Source organism: Amblyomma americanum, chromosome 5, assembly GCF_052857255.1.
Source record: "Amblyomma americanum isolate KBUSLIRL-KWMA chromosome 5, ASM5285725v1, whole genome shotgun sequence".
Taxonomy (NCBI): domain Eukaryota; kingdom Metazoa; phylum Arthropoda; class Arachnida; order Ixodida; family Ixodidae; genus Amblyomma; species Amblyomma americanum.
Window position 1 is genome coordinate 168,717,834 of NC_135501.1, and position 18,254 is coordinate 168,736,087.

The 18,254-nt window shown below is 48.5% G+C and overlaps 1 protein-coding gene and 1 pseudogene across 2 annotated transcripts in view; one reads left to right on the forward strand and one right to left on the reverse strand.

The window, feature by feature from the left end:
- The first annotated feature begins 1,971 nt into the window (after window positions 1-1,971).
- On the forward strand, window positions 1,972-3,296 carry LOC144133011 (serine/threonine-protein phosphatase 2A activator pseudogene; annotated as a pseudogene). The gene has a single exon (XR_013314958.1). The product of XR_013314958.1 is annotated as a serine/threonine-protein phosphatase 2A activator pseudogene (transcript).
- Window positions 3,297-5,188: 1,892 nt separating this feature from the next.
- LOC144133012 (uncharacterized) overlaps window positions 5,189-18,254 on the reverse strand; it is a 44,019-nt gene continuing 30,953 nt past the window's right edge. The window contains exons 10-12 of the mRNA XM_077665799.1: window positions 17,547-17,737; window positions 8,655-14,186; window positions 5,189-6,619 (exon numbers count right to left, since the gene is read on the reverse strand). Of these exons, the coding sequence (XP_077521925.1) occupies window positions 5,500-6,619; window positions 8,655-14,186; window positions 17,547-17,737 (6,843 nt within the window). The 3' untranslated portion in view covers window positions 5,189-5,499. The remainder of the gene's footprint in view (window positions 6,620-8,654; window positions 14,187-17,546; window positions 17,738-18,254) is intronic.

Sequence of the window (18,254 nt, forward strand, 5' to 3'; positions counted from 1 at the left end):
ATATATACTGTATCATCTTGAGGCGTTTGCATCTCTCGATGAAACGTGCTCATGGCCTCTGTTGTCAAAGGCGCAGTGCTTTGTTCTAGAGAACGCTGGCAAAAAATAAAACAATATACAATGTACAATGCGTGCGCTTGGCATCAAGAAAAGCCAATAGAAACGGTCACTTAATAATATATATAAGGTCGCATTTTTCTTACGTATTAAAAAAAATGCAGCCACAAATCAGCGGCTGTCTCTCAGCCTTACCATTGCAAAAAAAAAAAAAACTCTTTCGCATCTGGTCATTCTTGAATGCAATTAAGAAAAATTAAACCAAGTACACAGCAAAGTATATTTGCAGACATACATCAGAAAGGATGGCCTTTTTGTTTTATCTCGCGCACGAATAAAACCAGTGTGTATATTCCAGGACATTAGGAGTACAGATGATCAAGCGGCAGTAACGAACGGCATTTTTCGAAAAACATATATGTTACAAACGCCATTCTTGTCGCGTTGCAAGAGCAATGGTTACCGCTTTGAACTCCGCTATATTATTCAGCCAGCTTGGTAATTTCGTTTCCGGGGGCTGTTTGACGTGTTATTTTCATACTTCACGGACTTGTCCATCTCTCTGAATGGGGGAACTCTAGCACGCAAAGGCAAACAGCTAGTCCAGCAAAAAGCAGAGGACCGGAGTGTATATACGTTTGCGCTCAGCCGAGACGTGGAAACCTGAGACTGCGCGCACTTTTGCTCCCTCGAAAACCACCACCTTAAGAGCCAAACGTGACCTCGCAGCGGAGCGGCGGTGCCGCTGAACATACATATATGTAAAGCAACAAAAATGCGCCGTACGTGAGCCTAGCTTTGACGTCGCCTGGCGAAGCACTAGTTGCCGCAAATTTATGTGTGTGTATTTTGCTTATTGAAAAAAAATAACTATTTCACTATTTGCTTGAAATAATCGTGGGAACAAGTGAAGACGAAAACGATAACGTAGATTCCACAAACCTGTGAAATTGACTGCACGGCTCTTTGTTTCAGCCGACCTGAAACCATAAAATCCTCAGACTTGAAGTGTATAGAGCAGACACAGCTCCATTTCGATGGCGTCCAAGTTTCGTCGCGTTCCAGCGCTTCTCTCCAAAGAGTTTTCCGTTTAGGATCTTTGGAAACCTGTTGTGAAAATTGCAGAACGTATCAAGATATGTGAAATTGAATCGGCATTCAGGTTAAGTAACGTCATTTTTGTCCTAAGTCAAACTAAAACGAGTTTCGTATTAAGCATTACATAGGCATGCCGTAGTCGGCAATAGTTTCGTTTCTCAAGGAATGAGCGCAGCGTATTTACTCACCAATGGAACGAAACCCCAGGACGGCGTTCTTCGGTGCGGCTCCTGCATCCCGGCACACAGCACTTCATTGCGCAGCTCAGACGACCCAACCGCACTTCGCGAAACACACGGGCGCACTGAGGCACTGGCCTCTCGGCACATACAAATCTCCAAGCTCCATGGCCTGTGTGCGCTTCTCAAATTTCGAGCGCAGCCGTGTTGGTCGTCTGACGTAACACAGCGAGAGAGCAAAACCGAAACCGAAATCCGGCTAAGAACTACCGCTGCCTTGTCACGTGAGGGCCTATTTCCCAAGATTCCATTATATTTTTTATGACTAGGCCGACTAGGCTTCAAGTTTATGACGTCACGCTCCCTCCTAGTTTTTTTCTTCCTCCATGGATTATATTGCAGTTTTTATGTCTCACGTGACAAGCCAGTACACGTTGACGTCACAGTGCTGATTCGGTTGTTGAAACCGGAAAAGCATGCATTTAGCTGTCGTAGGAGATTACCAGGTGGTAATCCATGTATAATAATGCCTTACGCATCTTTACAAATAATAAAATGCGCACCCAAAATTTAGGTATCTATACTCCTTTAAAACTCTTCGTAGACAAAGTCAGCTGCGTACGTCAAAAAGTTCTAGCGCCATTGGGCTCATCGCCATCAACAATATCACCAGCGCAGATTTATGAGGGACGAGGAAGATGGTTCGGTGTCTGCTGGTTGCTTGGGAAGCCAGACGCGCTCAGCCATTCAACGTCGAGGCATTCCTACTAACGGGATGTCAGAAAGCGAAGAAGAACCTGTGTACGCCGAGCCGCAGCCGTGCGTACTGACGCCGGATGACATGACCCGCTGGACCGAGAGCGAAGCGTACATGGAGTATGTCGGCTTCGTCCTCGCCCTCAACGAACGTGTCAAGGGCAAGAAGCTGACCGATGACTTCATCGTATCGGATGTCACTTCGAATCTGCTGTCGGTGCTGGAGACGCTGGGGCGCTGGGTTCAAGAAACGCCTCCACTCAGCCAACCGCAGCGGTTCGGAAACAAGTCCTTCCGCACCTGGCTCAAAAGAGTCCAGGAAGGGAGTTGGCGGCTCCTAAGCGGAGTGCTTCCTGCACATCTCCATCCCGCTCTGGTCGAGGTTGTGCCCTATTTTCGAGACAGCTTCGGCGACATGACCCGGATTGACTACGGTACGGGACACGAGATGAACTTTGCAATGTTCCTCTACTGCCTGTTCAAGGTGGGCGCCTGGACCGAGGAAGACTCGCAAGCCGCCATCCTGGCCGTCTTTCACAGGTACCTGGAGCTAGTACGCCGTCTCCAGCTGGAGTACCGCCTGGAACCCGCCGGCAGCCACGGAGTCTGGAGCCTCGATGACTACCAGTTCCTGCCGTTCATCTGGGGCAGCGCTCAGCTCATCGACCAGTCGACCATACAGCCCAAGTCCTTCCCAACGCCGGGCTTCGCCCAGAACCATTCGCGGGACTACATGTTCATGGGCTGCATAGAGTTCATTGTCAGAGTCAAGAGCGGCCCGTTCCACGAGCACTCGAACCAGTTGTGGAACATCAGCGCCGTTCCGACCTGGGCCAAGATCAACGCAGGACTGATCAAAATGTACAAAGCTGAGGTCCTGGGCATGTTTCCAGTGGTGCAGCACCTAATGTTCGGGAGTTTGCTGCCTTTCCGACCGCATAAGAAGCGGGACTTGCCGAAATAGCGACAGTCCGGGACTGTGCGCGTTATCCCGACACGAGCCACTCTGGTTGTTTAATAATAGCCGTTCTAAATCACTACGACATACGAGGTTTGATCGCTACGTATGTGCCGTTCCCTCAAACAAGCGCGAGGGCTACTGACGAGAACGGATTGCACATCGCAATGTACCAAGCACATGAGGCGCTTTTTGCGCGAAGTCGCGAGGAAGAAAGTAAACACATAAATAAAAAAATGAAAACTTCATGCGCCTGGTTTGAAAGCGGCTGTAAATTGCGTGCATAACGGAGAGTGAAGGCTACTGACTGTTATGCCGCATACTAGTCCTCGATAGCGAATTGATAATTTGCAAATTAATTTTTTCATTCGCGAGCTTCGCGGCGACGTCCGGTGCCGGTTTGACGCGAGAATCACGCTATGCTCATGTGGCTCACGTGACCTCAGCAAAAAAAAAATAGTAGCAGCGGTGGAACTGCTAACATGTGGCTTGTAGCAGTTTTATTACTACTTCTAGCAGCAATTTCCCATTTTGTAGCGGGAAAAATGGCGTTCTGTAGCAGACGTTTCAGCTGTTAAAAAGTGTTTAGCAAAATTTCACGACAAATAAAGGGTGTCGCAGCAAAATGTCAGCGTTTGAAGCCTGCAAGTTCAGACGATCGCTGTGATTACAGCGAAAAAAAAAAAAAAATTCAATGCCCTAAACACAAAAGCAGTCTTCAGAACCCTCCTTGCTAGAAAAGAAACAAACAAAATGCAAATATGACATTCTTGAAAACAAGGCCTCCATGTACTATTTCCTGTCTGAGCAATTCTGGCTTTGTCAATGCTATCGACAGAACAACTTGGAGATCGTATCAAAACAAAGTGTCAAGAAACAAGAAGTGGCAGCTTGGGCTAAAATGCGAGCGGCACCATTCCTTCCATGCACCATCGTAACGCGTGAAGAGCAGAGCTGGCCAGGCAATTCTGCCAAAGCGTGGCTTTCTTAGATGTAGCGCACTTAGTGCTTCCGCAGTGGTTCTTCCACGGTCAGCTCTGCAACGATTTGGGCAGCAATATTTTCCTTATAGCACATAAACAATGAGAGAATAATTTGAGCTGTTAGCTTTAGCAGGTAGTTAGAATTCCGAATGAAACTTTCTATAAGTATGTAAATAGTTCATAGGAGTGGCATTCGTATCCCAAGCCATTCTAAGCGTGCTTTCACTACAGCACCAGGCGGAGCTGACGGCCGCTAGGGAAGACTAGCGGTGGCGCTCACCACGGCAGAAATTTGACAAGAGCTTCCCTCTGAACCCGACCCCGAATCTCTCGTAATGCGGCCTGTTTTCTAGGCCCTCTCGGTGGCAGGCGTGTACGTGAACCTCTTGCTGCTGTATTCTGTTATGTTCATTTCACCAATAGAGCGATATAGCACCCTGGAGACATACTAGAGTAGAAGTACACCGGTTTTGCGTACAACCCCCCGTCAAAAGTATACAGCCCAAAGGGTTTGCTTGCGAGGCCTGCAGCGTGCCTAGTTATACATCCGCAGCGGCCGTAACATCTCGAAAGAGGAATGGCTTCGTGTTCTCAATCCTCCCAAGCTTTGGACTGCTAAATGTGCTAGGGAGCCACGCTAAGCAGCCTAGAAGCAAACCTCTTGGGATGCACATTTTTGACGCAGGCTGCATGCCTGTTGCGCAAGCGCAGTGGTCCTACCCGGCCACATATTTGCAACAGTAGATGTGAAGTTATCAGTTATAGAATACTCCGTTATTAGTACAGCAGACTCAATTTGCATGAGAACTGAAAGATCGGATCAATGCAAGTGAAGTTAAGACACACACATCCCTGTGTGCCAACAGGTGAAGTCAATGTGATCACAGGAATTTTCAGATACGCAATGTAGTGGTCAACACGTTACGGAGGTGTCTGCCGCTATGGAAGTGTCTGCTGTCCCAGGGGGTACAATGCTGTTTAGCAACCATGCACGCAGTAAGCATTACACTAATCTTGTTACATGTTACATGATACAGCAGCAACCTGCTCCCATGGTGTGTCACAGAACCTGCATTTCTTACCCTGGTGGCACGATTGTCGGGGCTCAGCCTCTACCACCATACTGCTGCCCACCACAAAAACAGACAAGTGAAGTATGTAGCTTAAATTATACAAAAATTTATTTATCATACACTATGTACAAAGCTCTTCTTGTCCTGTACATGTTGTTTTACAACAAAAAACAGATCCTTACCATAAATAAGCTAGAAATTAGCAGTGCTATATGTTAAACAATGTCCAATGCCTCTTTCACTGGGATAAACAAATTGCAGGGAAAGACTGCACTTGCGATGAAACAGGTGCACAAAGAGAAAGGAGAGGAATATGCTCTCTTTACAACAGAGACAAACAAGTGACACAGAGCAAAACAAACCGGGAACACATTTGCCACATGATCAGGCCTCCACTACCTAGGGACACCTGACAGAGCTGGAAACACAGACAACTTTGGTTTCTTCTTCGGCTGGGCACTTCCGCTCTTCCACCTCAGGCTCCGACGCTCCTTAAGCAGTGTCTCCTTGTCATCAAGGAGCTCCAATCTGTGCAGTACCACTACACAGTCCTTGGGAACGACCTGCGTTTCAAGAGGTGGGCACACCTCGATGGGAGGCTGCTGCTGCCGCTGCTGCTGCTGCTGAGCTGCAGGGCTCTTCACTGCACCGGACAAGGCATTGCTGGCTAAGCGCCTTCTCTTCTGGATGATGGGAGCCTTGCAGATGCTGGCGGCAAGTGCTCGCTTCCGCAGAAACCTCCTGGACACTGCAGCTTCGGGCTTAGCTAGTGGCTCTGGCTTGGCTAACGGCTCAGCCCTGCCCGAGCCGCCGAGTGTCGCAGGCAATCTTTGGTCAGGTGCTTCAATGCAGCCTGTCAACATCCGGCAGCTCCTCTGGCTGCCACTGACTGTAGTCCGCGCAGCACTGTTGATCCAGGAATTTGCTCCAGCACCTTGAGTCTTTGGTATAAACTTCAGTCCATCAAGCAACCTCGACAGCAGGTGCCTGTCAAAGTTGGGCCCAATCACAAGCTTGCTATTTGACTGTGGTGATGAGATGACTAGTGAACTTTCAGCAGTGGCTTCGACAAGCAGCACGTTGCGAGCCATGCATGGCCCTTCTCTCGGCTGCTGATGGTAGGCGGGGACAAGGCTATTGCCTAGCTGGCTGTCCAAATGCGAGGCCGCTTCCAATCTGCACAACGGTCCAGCTCCCTGCTGGCCAGACAGGAGCCGAGATAACGCCGAAAATATCATGTGCTCAACATTATGAGAGCCTGGGCCTGTGTAAGCTTGCAATGCCAATGGGGAAGTGCTAGAAACTGCTGCTACAGACTGTGCTGACACGTAAGAATGTAGTCCATTTTGGGGAACGCCACGGTTGACTAGATTGGGCAGATGTCCAGTCAACAATGAGGAGAGCGCATCCACAATCACAGTGCCTTGAGGAAGCCCAAAACTTGCCGCAGGAAGAAGCCTCGATAGGCTCTTGGTCGGCAGACCTACTGGGGCAGCAGGCCGTGGTAGGAGACAGCTGTAAAGGGTGGAAAAAGCCAGTGCACTGTAGCCGTTTACCACTAAGGACACACCTTTAATAAGCGACCCCCAAGGCCAGACAATCTGAGATTTACTAAGCACCTAGGTGATTACCTGCAGTGATAGCCTCTGGGCACAGTTTGCAACTACTACATGTCCTATTTGCAAACCTTTGAAATAGCCATTTACTGAAATGACATAAAAGCAACGCTAAAGACACTCCTGCGCACAGAATTTTTGTGACACAGCCATATGACGAGTTATCCTCTCCATAAACACACAAAGGCACCACCCTCACGCAGCACTCATTTTCTCAAATACCACCTCAAAACTGCCCAATTTCATCGACGAACTCGCACACTGTACCATTCTAGCTTCTCTGCACATACCAAGCAGCCCTGATCTAAGCCTGTCAGAGCTATCATGACTTAGATAAGAGACACCCTTCTCTCACCGTTACTTCTACCCCTCCCCATGGCCTTTAGTGACATTGCGAATCAGCTGAATTTAACACCTTTACACACTCATTGAGGCAAATGCTTGCACGACAACTTGTAGTAATTCCTGTATTGAACAAGGTTGTACAGATCGCTACAAAAGTTTATGGGATGCATATGTGTGAAACAAAAATGATTTTGATGCACTCAAGCAAGCCGATCACCTGAAGTTCCCGCAGGTATAAGAGGATGAGCATGCCTCACCGCTGGTGCCAATAACAGGTGATTGAGGTGCAAGGCAGCACTACAATAAACTTGTTCCTGAGCACATGCACACTGTAAAATTTTGCCGGCCATTACCTTGTCTACCCTAGTACCTTTTCTGAGCGTTTGTTTTATTAGTCGCGTGCACTATGGCTACAATTCACATGTAACCCCCCTTTACTCTATGTCCTAGCAGGTCTGTAAAGCCTAATGAGAAGACAAATAAGCTCCTTAGTTTGCATCAGCAGCAATTAAGATCACTGTGCTATGAAACAAAATTTGACTACAAGCACTTAAGGGTGGTGGTATTAAGGGTGTGGTAAATACAGCAGAACCACACCGATCCATTCCCGTTCATGTGAATTTTCAGTTTGTGCATTCAAAATGTTTTATGCGTTACACAGTTTTTCCTCTGGTTAATGCACACCTGGATAATACGATATTCCTAAAAGTATAGTATGACACAATTTAAAGGTTATCATAGCCAATTCAGCTGGAAAATTTTTCCTGATGTGATGCCCAGTCACTTTTTTTGTACAAGTGAAGATGACCCCCTCCCTAAGAACAACAGTCTACAAGCACAATAAAATCACTCCAAATGTTGTGCCAACAAACGATGATTGGGCTTTACAGGAAGTGAAAGTGTCGATAAATGACTCTGTACCTAATATCAAGCATTAATGATTAAAATCGTGCAGTTCCGCATGACATGCTTTCCTGGACTATGTCCTTTTCAATGTATCAATGCACTGTACGTAAGCACTAGGACAGGGGAACGGACAAGAGACGACGCAGGTAACTTGGGCACATTACCTGTGTCCATGCACTTTGTCCGTTCCCATCCTAGTGCTCAATAATTTGAAGATGCAGAGCCAACTAGCCACCTTTGTAGCTTTGCATATGCCTTCTTGCAGCCTTTTCTTTAGAGGACGTGTCAATGAGGTTCTGCTGTACTTCAACGAAATACACAGCACATATGAAATACATAGCATACGAAATACACCTTGTGCCATGGCACTCTTTGGCCGCAGATGCCCTTGCACCATAAAAATTAACTATCATCATCATCTTTAAAAAAAAAAAAAACACCGCAGCGGTGGCCTAGTGGTTGAGCATCCGCCTCGCATGCGGGAGGTACGTGGTTCGGTCCCCAGTGCCGCCAGGTACCCACCGGTGATACAATGGGTACAAGCTTCCCCTGGCCTGGTGCTCGGTTTAATCAGGGTGAAATGCATGGGAAATGGGCCTTTGACCCCCATCTTGAGCAAATACTTCAAAAAATGCCCCCAACATGCAATGAGCAACTCAGAAAGAGCAAAAAACAATACTCACTGCATCTGGCTCTGCACAGGACGTCTGGAAAAGCAACCCCCGGACCTTTTAAGATGAACTGTCCTGCACATGCTCGGCTGCCCAGGAAAAGCTGCAGGTGCCGCAAACTTCCTCCTCAGCCCCACCAGGTCCCTAAGCTTCAAACTACACTTTAAACGTTTCACAGCCTTCTTTCGCAGCTCTCCACATCTGAAGTGTGCGTTGACAGTCGTAACAACAATGGTGCCGATGTCTGGCTCTGGAACTGAAACCGCTGCCGGCTCATCCTGCACACCCTCAAGATACAGCTGCTGTAACGCAGTACCCGTGCTTGAGACTCCCCACTCAGACGAAGAAACAAGTGCCTCCTCTGACGACGCTGGTGCTGTTGGTGATGCCCTGCAGCCTCGGCCACACCGCAGCAAGAATCTTTCCACCAAGGCCTCGAGGGCAAGCACCCGCGTCAGCTGGCTCGAGGACAAGTCAGTGGTCAGCTTCTTAAGCAGGCTTATGACCTGAAGAAGAACCTTCTCCTTGACAGAAAATGCGTGTTCCACCGCAAGCCTCATCTCCGTGGGAGCTCTTTCCAGGGTGCAGAAGAAGCTGCCAAGGTTAGTGATGTAATCGTCGATGATGTCGTGCACAGTCGCCCTCCCCTTCATGGTCTCGATGATGCTGAGCGTCGTGAAGAGGTCCAGCTCGGCCACCGTCGTCCGGTACATGTTCTCGCTCGCTTTAGGACTCGGCATCCTAGTAGTCACCTGGCTGCTGTGAGGCTTGCCGGTCTCCCGGGCTTCGTTTGAAGAACTGATTCTGTGCCCTTCTGGTGGTCGGCAGGTGTCTTTCAGAGAAGACTGCTGCGCTCTGTCCGAAGGCCTAGGGGAAACGCGAGGCTGCTCGAGCTCGGCATGCAACCTGGCAGAGAACCTTTCCTCTGGTAGGACAGTTCGTGTTGACTTGTATGTGGTGGGAGGCGATAAGCTGCCCTTCTGGTGAGCCGCTGTGTAGGCGCTCAGCGAAGCTGGTATGTGGATTGCACTTTTGAAGTCGCTCTTTGACGTTACGGACAGCTCTGGGTGTGTGTGCGACAACAGGGGGCCGCACCCAAGGAACTTGTCGTCTATGCTTGTGCCCCTGTACTGTGGCAGTGCTTCTTTAGCAACAAGATCTACACATTTGCTGCCAACATTTGACTGTTGTGGCAAGCGTAAACAATCTACAGGGTGGTGTGAGGAATGTGACACCTGATTTGCTTGTGTGTGGCCTTTCATTGGTGCGTTGTGCGTGACAATGCTAACCGAGAGAGATCTAGGCACCTGTGGAACGTTGAGAATGTGTTTCTGCTGGTTTCTGTGTGGCATCTGTGCTCTTGCCTCTTTCACTTGCCCTATCGAGATGCTTTTGTTAGCAGCTATCCTCTGAAGGGCCGCTTCTTCCGCCAGCTGCTTCGAAGAGCAAATGTCGGCAGCGGGACACCACAAGTTCCTCTCCTTCTGAACTTTGCTGACTTTAGCGTCTGTTGTCTTGGCGGAAGTACTGACATCACGAAGGCCCAATGGACTGAAACTTTTCGCTTCTAACAATAGTGGAGATCTTGCTGGGCTCGGCGCTTTCGGTGCTTGTCCTGCCTTGGAGGGTGTTTTTAACACTGCAACACCACCAAATGTTGGCAAGCAATTCGTTTGTGATTTAATAGGCTGAGAAATTTTTGAATGCCTACCAAGCAATGAGTCGCTTAATGCGCTGCTTGGTGCAACACTGACTTCATGTGTTAAAATGTTCACACTTGCTTCTGCCTTATGGGTACTCCCCTGTGAAAACCTTTGTGAAGGCTGTGGCCTGTAATGTGCAATGGCCGCAGCCGGAATATTCTTCAAATTGTTCCTGCTGCATGGGTCATCTTTTAGGCCTAAGGTGAGATAATTATCTGGCACTGTAGCCTTCATTTTAGATGGGGACACTGAACTTGTTCGAGGCACTTTTTCGGGTGTTGCAATGCTTTCAGTTGCCCTTGACTCTGCCGAACTGCAGGATAACCTTCGAGCCCCCTGCCGAAGCTCCATCATGCTTTCTTGAACTAGAACAATGTTCCGAACACTTTCAGACATTTCTTTTGTTATGAAAGGTGGTGTGCCACGACTTTTCGGCTGCTCTATGGCAATTTTTTCTGGTACAACTGCTTGTTCCTTGGGGGTTTTTACTTCAGGTGCAGGCATTTCTTCCGCAACTTCCGCTGCTGGGAATTCGAGTCGAAAGACACCAGTTTCATTAATCCGTGGAAGGATTTCACAACCAACGGTACTGCTTGGTGATACGCTACCGGAGACATGTCCCTCGGTTGACTTTGGTGACTGTTCTGACAGGTGTTTCTCGACAGTCATGGCAACATTAGGAGTTCCTCTACTTCGTGGCTCCAAGGACAGTGTCGGTGGCCCGGTTTTTGGCGACTTGTTGTCTAGCCTGTTACCAAGTGGTGTCGGTTGGCGAGGAGAAGTGCTTGGTGAGGTGTGCCCTTCTGCCATGTGTAGAGTGCCTTTTACGCTGCGAGAGGAGTTCGCCTTGCTTTCTTGAACTAAAGATGATGTACTTTCCCGTGTGCCATCTTGTGAATTTTTTGGAACCTTACATGAGTTCAATGAGGAAATTTTTTCGACAACTTGATGAAGGTTTAATTGTGACCCAGTTCCGTGACCTGCTGGAAAAGGGTCAGCTGATTTTGTGACCCCCTTGCCTTCAGCCGCTGAAGCTGGTGATGTGTTAAGTGACTCCCGAGATGATTCTTTTGTGGTTTCTTGCAACGACTTTGACTGGGCCTCTGATGAGGAACACGGGTTTTCAAACACGGGTGATGGTGCCTCAGTTTCTTTCATTGAAAGGTTCAGGGCTTCCTTGAAGAACTTGCTTTTCTCAGAATCTTTCTCGGGCGATGATTCACTACTTGTGCCTGCACTCGAGCGAGCCGAGAGGTCAAGACAAGAGGTAGACGACCTGTCGGATTCCCGCAGACGCTTATTCCGAGCGTGAGTGACAGTAAGCGGCACGCTTGTGGCTGCATTAGGAATGTACCTCGGGATGACAAGCTCTGGAGACTTTTTTGGGTGGTCCAACTCTTGCCTGCCTTTGCTGCTTCCCTTTGGGCTATGACTGCTGTTTCTAGATGCCGTTTCTGTGCCCGCCTCTTTCTCGACAGGAGATTGTGTAGAAGGGGTTACAGGCTCCGTGGAAGAACTTGAAACTTGAAGAGAGGCACTTGCAGAATTTTCCTGTTGAGCATCAGCCAGGGGTGCTGGCTTTTCGATCTTAACAGGATTCGTTCTCTTGCGGCCTCTTCGCTGCACTTTGATGGGTGCTTCTTTCGGCACCACAGAGGCACCAGGTTTTGACGGTGTATCCCGAGTGCCTGCTGTGGTCTTTGTGCTGGGCGGTGGTACAATGCCCTGATGCTTCACAGTCTCCACTTCGTGTGTCCGAACCCACTTGCTCTGCTCGTTGACCCATTCTTCCACAGACTTCCGCTTGCTCTTTCGCAAGTCCTTTCTGGTCCCGTGGTGTATGTGGCGAGAGGCGACGATCTGTTCAAGCCCCTTGCTGGTGCTCGACACCATGTCCTGGTGCACCGGCAACTGTCCAGCCTTAGCCGCTGCCCCAGCAAGCTCGCCTTTCTGCTTGGTGTCGGGCACGGGAGAAGGCACGGATGACTCCGCGACAACGTCCTCACAAAACCCCGAATCGTGAAGCGTCTCGGAGACGACCGCAGGACGCAGCTGCTTCTCGACCTTCAGGTTGCACTTCTCATCGCGAGTCACTCGCAGCGTGATCTTCTCCTGTCCCTGCTCTGGAGGCTTGGAGCCAGGTGTGCCGCCTGCCAGGGTCTGAAGAGGCTCCTGTGTTGCTGCCAGTCCTTTCTCCAAGCTCAGCTCCTTCAGCTGCGTCACCATTGTCTTCAACTCCGCTGGCCCACGCTTGCGCTTGCTCTTGCGGCGCCCGATCGAGTCCTCAGCATCTGACTTCTCTTCAGAGACGTCTCCTTGACTCCTTGATCGGGGCCGCAGCTCCGGTTGCTCTCTTGGTGCGGTTGGCGAGGACAGTGGTGCTGCGTCTGAATGCGGAGGCGGAGGAGGAATGGGCTTGATCTTGAGGCTTGTGATCACCGGGATGACTGGAGGTGGCTTGGATCTGTCTGTGGTAGTGGTGGCAGCCAGCTCGCTACTGCGAGCCATGTGAGCCCGCTCGATCTCCTCATTTAAACTGTTCACGGTGGCCAGCTTTGGACGGCCCCGCTTCCGTGGAGACGCATGGAACAGCGAAGGATGAGACTTGCTCAAGGTCAGATATGAAGGAATAACAGGCAGCGGAGGAGTCACTGCCCGAGTGGGTGGTTTTGAAGCTGGCACGTCGTTTTTCGGCGCCAGGTCCCCCTGGCTGGGGGTGGTCTTCTGAGGACGCTTGTCAGCTGAGCCTTCACTGTTGCTTCTGCAGGAGATCCTACTGGCCCTCAGTGTAACTGAAAGGCCCCCAGTCTCTTTTGTGTCCTTCTCTGATTGACTGTTCTCTTTCAGTAAAGCGGCAGCAGCCTTCAAGGCGTTCATCTTGGCCTCTGCCTTATGTGCGGCACGGCTTATACACGTCTGCACTTCTTCCGTTAACGGTTTATCTTCAACCTTCTTGGTCTCCGGCAGAGCTCCGCCATCTGGAGCTATGGGACATGCCACCTCATCTGGGGCCTTGACAAGTTCATCATCAACTGCATCGTTTTTGGCCGTCACAATCTTCACCAAGTTAGAAGAAAGACCCTTGTCAATGCCATTCAGTGAAGGCATTACCTTGGGCGGGTGTCGCAAAACAAAGCCTGCCGTTCTGGCACTCGAGCCGGCGTCCACATTTGGGGTTGTGATTGCCTTAGCTCCAACGGCGTCTCCCAATAGGTCCAGTTTGCTAGGCGTCTGCTGTGTTGACAAATTTTCATCGACTGCACATGCCGACGTTTCCTTGTCACTTTCATCCATGCTTGCCAAGCTCTTCACTAGTTCTGCAGGTACTTCCACTGTTACACATAACGCAGGCGCTTTTGACACACCATCTGCTTCCTCACGACTTGTAGCTGCCAACTTGCTGGAATCAATGGTGTCAACAGGTCTGGGGACAGGAGCAGAGCCTATTTCCAGCGCCTTTGCAGTATCCACTTTCACGGCATCCGGGCTTGCTGCTTCCGAGGTTGAAACCAAAGTCTTCGAGGCCACTGTGCCGACTCTGCTTGAGGTCCCGCAGATGATGTCAGGTACTTGTTGAATGCTGCCCACTTGTGCGCCTGTAGTTGTGGCAGTATTGTTCTCCGGTGGTGCGTCCGCGACAACTGCTGCAACACTTAGACCCAGACTTTGCGCGGGGCTGGTTTCGCTTTGTACTTTTGTCTCTGTGATACTAGAACTGGTTCCACCGGGTTTTGTCATGGGTGACTCGGCAGCTGGTGCTTCGCTTCTGTCACCGGGCTTTGTGTTTTCGGGCGAAGCAGCTTCCTTTGTGCAACCTCTGCTTTCTTGAGCCACACTGGCACTGCAAAAATTAAAAAAAGAAAAAGAAATAAGGCTGTCTTCAGTGAAAGCCAGAGGTTTTCAAACTAGGTTCCACGGAACCTTCAAGTTCTTTTGAGTTCTTTAAGCACCTAAATCCATATATGCCACAACCCCTATCTTTCTTTGGCCTGTTTTATTTCAGGACTGACCATACTGTAATTGCTTATAGTAGCAGACATTGTTTCAGCATAGAGACTGTCATTATTAAATTAAGTTTTAGCATTTTTTGAAGGGCTGTGTCCTTTTTTGCTTGCATGTTAAAGAGGAAAAGACGTAAACGAAGATATGTGGTGTTAACACATTCTGAAAACCATTCAGTTCTCAGAGGCTAAAAAGATTGATGCTATAAGCACTAATCCATGAAGCTAAATAAAAACAAACTTTCTGTAGGTCAATATTTATCAGACAGGCGTATGCAGTGGTTATTTACCATACTAGAGCCGAGCGGAGGAGTGGTGTGATAAAAAATTCCGTCATGCATGCAACTGACATTTTAACAGGACATATAACATCAACAGTAAATGCTCGTTAAATAAAATTTCAGGAGACCAGGGAAAACGTCTGATTTATCGAAAAACCCCGGAAAAAAACAAAGAACTGCTTGCAATAGGTAAATATATTTGGTGAAAATTTGCGTAATGGTTGCCTTATTTTGGGATGAGAACAGCAAGGCAATGAGTTTTTTTTTATGTTCCCATCAAAGCTTCATTGCGTGCATACCGTTGACAGCATTGAAGCAGAACTGTTCGAAAATCGTAAGGGCTCCTTGCAGCTTTCCTAGTGCGACACGGTGGAGTTCCAACGATACAATTTCACACTCATCAAAGTGGCACTGTCACGTGTAAGCAGGATTCACAGCATGAACAGAACTGCACGCGGTGAGCACGTACCGTAAAAACCGGAATATAGGTCGAACTTTTCTTCAAAAAACCATGGTGAAAAGTCGACCCCCGTCTTATATACCGGTCATTGGCGGAAAAAATACGGAAGTCTTGCAACAATGGGTGGCTGAAGTCAACAGCTTCCATCACCATCGCCATCAGCAGCAGTGCTGCCATTTTGCGTTTTAGTAGATGCAAAGCGGAAGCTAACGGCAATTTACCGTCGCCTTCAAGAAAAACACGATTGAGTACGAGGAAGCTCACGGGAACCTGGCGGTACAGCGCGAATTTGGAGTATCCGAAAAGACCATTCAGTACTAGCGGAGGCAGAAGCTGCGTATTACAACTTGCAGCAACCAGAAGAAAACATTTCGTGGGCAGACCGTAGTGTATCGAGAATAGGAAGGAAACGTTGCGCTGCGAGCAAGATCGCTGCCTGTGACTGCCGAATGCATCCGCGTGAAAGCGGCAGAGATCGCGCGTGCCTCTAGACTCACGAGGGCGCAATTCAAAGGCTCGCCATCCTGGTTGCGGCGATTCATGAAGAGGAGGGCTTTGCTCTACGGCGCCGTACTTGCCTGTGCCAGAAACAAACACGCGGGCCGATTGGTGCGCGATATTGTTAAAAAAGTTGCCGGGTGTACATACAAGCAGCATTTAAATGAAATTAAATACTGTCACCATTGTCCAACCTCTCGAGTCGCATTTGTTTCCAAGTAAGGATGTCTTTCGGTACTTTTCCCATTGAAAAAAGATCTTTTTCATTTTTAGAATTGGTTAGTTAGGGGGTCGACCTATATTCCGGTCCGACCTATAGTCCGGTTTTTACGGTAGTTTTGCTGCACTGGAAGAATGAAACCATGTGGACAGAAGTGAAGGAAACTGCTCAGCGGTGATAAAAAATAAACAGAAAGAAAACAGCAGCTTGGTTAGATTGGCTGGTAGAGCCGCCATCGCTGTGCACTGGTGCAAAGCTCACAAAAGCTGCACTGAAACCCAGTGGTCTGATTGTTCTTGGAGACAGGGCCGTCCGTTCATCGTCTCGCCTGCTGTAGCATGTCAGTGAGAGGTGCAAGAGCGACTGTGCAGCATGAAACTAAGCATGAAACTAAGATTTTGAGTACGCCTATTACGACGATCTCTTGCTGTGCCGGTTATATCTGGACTTGGCCTCCCAGAAGGCCTTCTGAAGGGAGGCCATTTGAATTAATCGATGCTTCATTTGTAGCATTCGATTAGTGAGCATCTGACGCCACAAAGTTGCATGGGTGCTGGACGGAGCCGAGCCAGGAGTTCGAATTATCCGAATCGACAGGGGTCGAATTAACGAGCTTTAACTGTATTCACATCTATTACAAGTGCACTACTTTTGTACACCGCGTTGCTATGACTACTAACTATCAAGTCAGTGAGTTGCAATGCCAACTGCCTAGTGCATTTCATGATCTCATGATTTTTTAATGGCACTACTCAAGTGTGTGTGCTCCCTTTTCTTCTTTACAAGTGTTTATGCACACTGCAGTGGTTGCCATATCAGGCTCCTCTGACGAATTTCCTTGGGCTTCCCCCCGTTTCCTTCATCAACCTCACCTGGTAACAGTGCATGCTGTAGTAATTGTTCACAGCTGGCTGGTTCATTGCTAAAGCCAGTTAAGTATGGCACTTCGATGGCTCTGATGAGCTAATTGAGACAAGGTGGCAACAGCAGTTGCAAGACACCACAAAAAATGCCCGACACCATGAACTTTAAAAATAAATACAAGAAATGCATCTTAGGAGCCATAATGAGTAGCTCAGTTACATTCAATCCTATTGCAAAAAAAAAACTGCCACTAATTAAACTTGCATTAACTTGCAGTCACAGATATCCTAGCTGAGAAAAAGAAAAAAATGGGTATGGGCAAGACATCAAGTGCAGAGAGAAGAGGACGTAAGCGTAGCGGGGGGGGGCATCAGGGATTGAGGCAGGCAGACCTGATTACATAGCTTGCAAGGATAGGGTGGCTGCAGCTGAGAGAGATAATTGGATTGTTACGGGAGAGGCCCGTGTACAGTGCTAGACATAGTTAGGCTGATGATGATGGACTGGTTTCTCAGAAGGCCAAGGAGCTGGGTGCGTTGGTTAGAATTCATACTGCAACAGCATGAAAGACTGGTACCTCAGTCACGTTATCGAAAGATACAATGTGACACTAATTAGACTTGCATTAGCTTGACAGGCTAATCAATACACTGTAATAGCAAAAATGCATTCTTTTAAGCCCCATTGAACTCATCCATCACAATTACCTTATCTAAAAACATTCGTCCTCCTCATTGCTGACTTGCCTGAAGTAAGTGCATTCAACAGCGCAGAGATTCAGCCGGAGTGAATGGAATAAAAGTTTTGACCACTACACATGCTTTCAAAGAGAGTAGAGTACTGTACCATACCACAGAAGAATGATAAGGTCGTTCACCTCTGGCCCAAAGTGGTTGGACCTCTAGTGTCGATGCTCGGAGTGATAAGTGACGTGAAGCTGCTGCTTAGCTGAGGCACGTTGTGCGCTACACTTGATGCTGATGTCCGCAACTGGACCTGCGATGCAACTTGCGCGGCTGGCTTCGGCACATTCTCCGACACGCGGTAGAACAGTTGCAAGGGGACGTCCTGCAAAGAAAGAAAAAAAAAAAGAGTGACTTAAACAAAAAAAGAAAAGTCACCGCTGCAGCATGTGGACAAAAGCCAAAGATACGGTAATGGCCTCCAATTCTCAGCAGTGGGAAATCTGAAACTTCCGTAAAATTCGAACAACGAATCTGCAATGTCCCACGGGGAAAATACAGCAGAACCTCGCTATTACATTTTTCACAGGACTACAAAAAGGAAACATAGCAGCCAGCACCCTCCCCATTGAGGAACACTGGAGCATGGCCAGTGAGTCGGAGGCACTGCACAGAGAATCCAAATAAACAATCACCACCACTGATGAGCAGTGTGCTAAGTGGGGGTGTCATCAGCGGTGGAATCTCACTGCATGGCGCCAAAGCAATACTTTCTGCAATAAGGACTGTTCAGTAGACAAACCTTCCAGTCCTTTAGCTGGACGCCAAACCTTTAGTATTCCGGCAAAAAGACAAGAACTAACAAACTTTGCATTAGCTGTCACAAGAAACATAACTTTTCA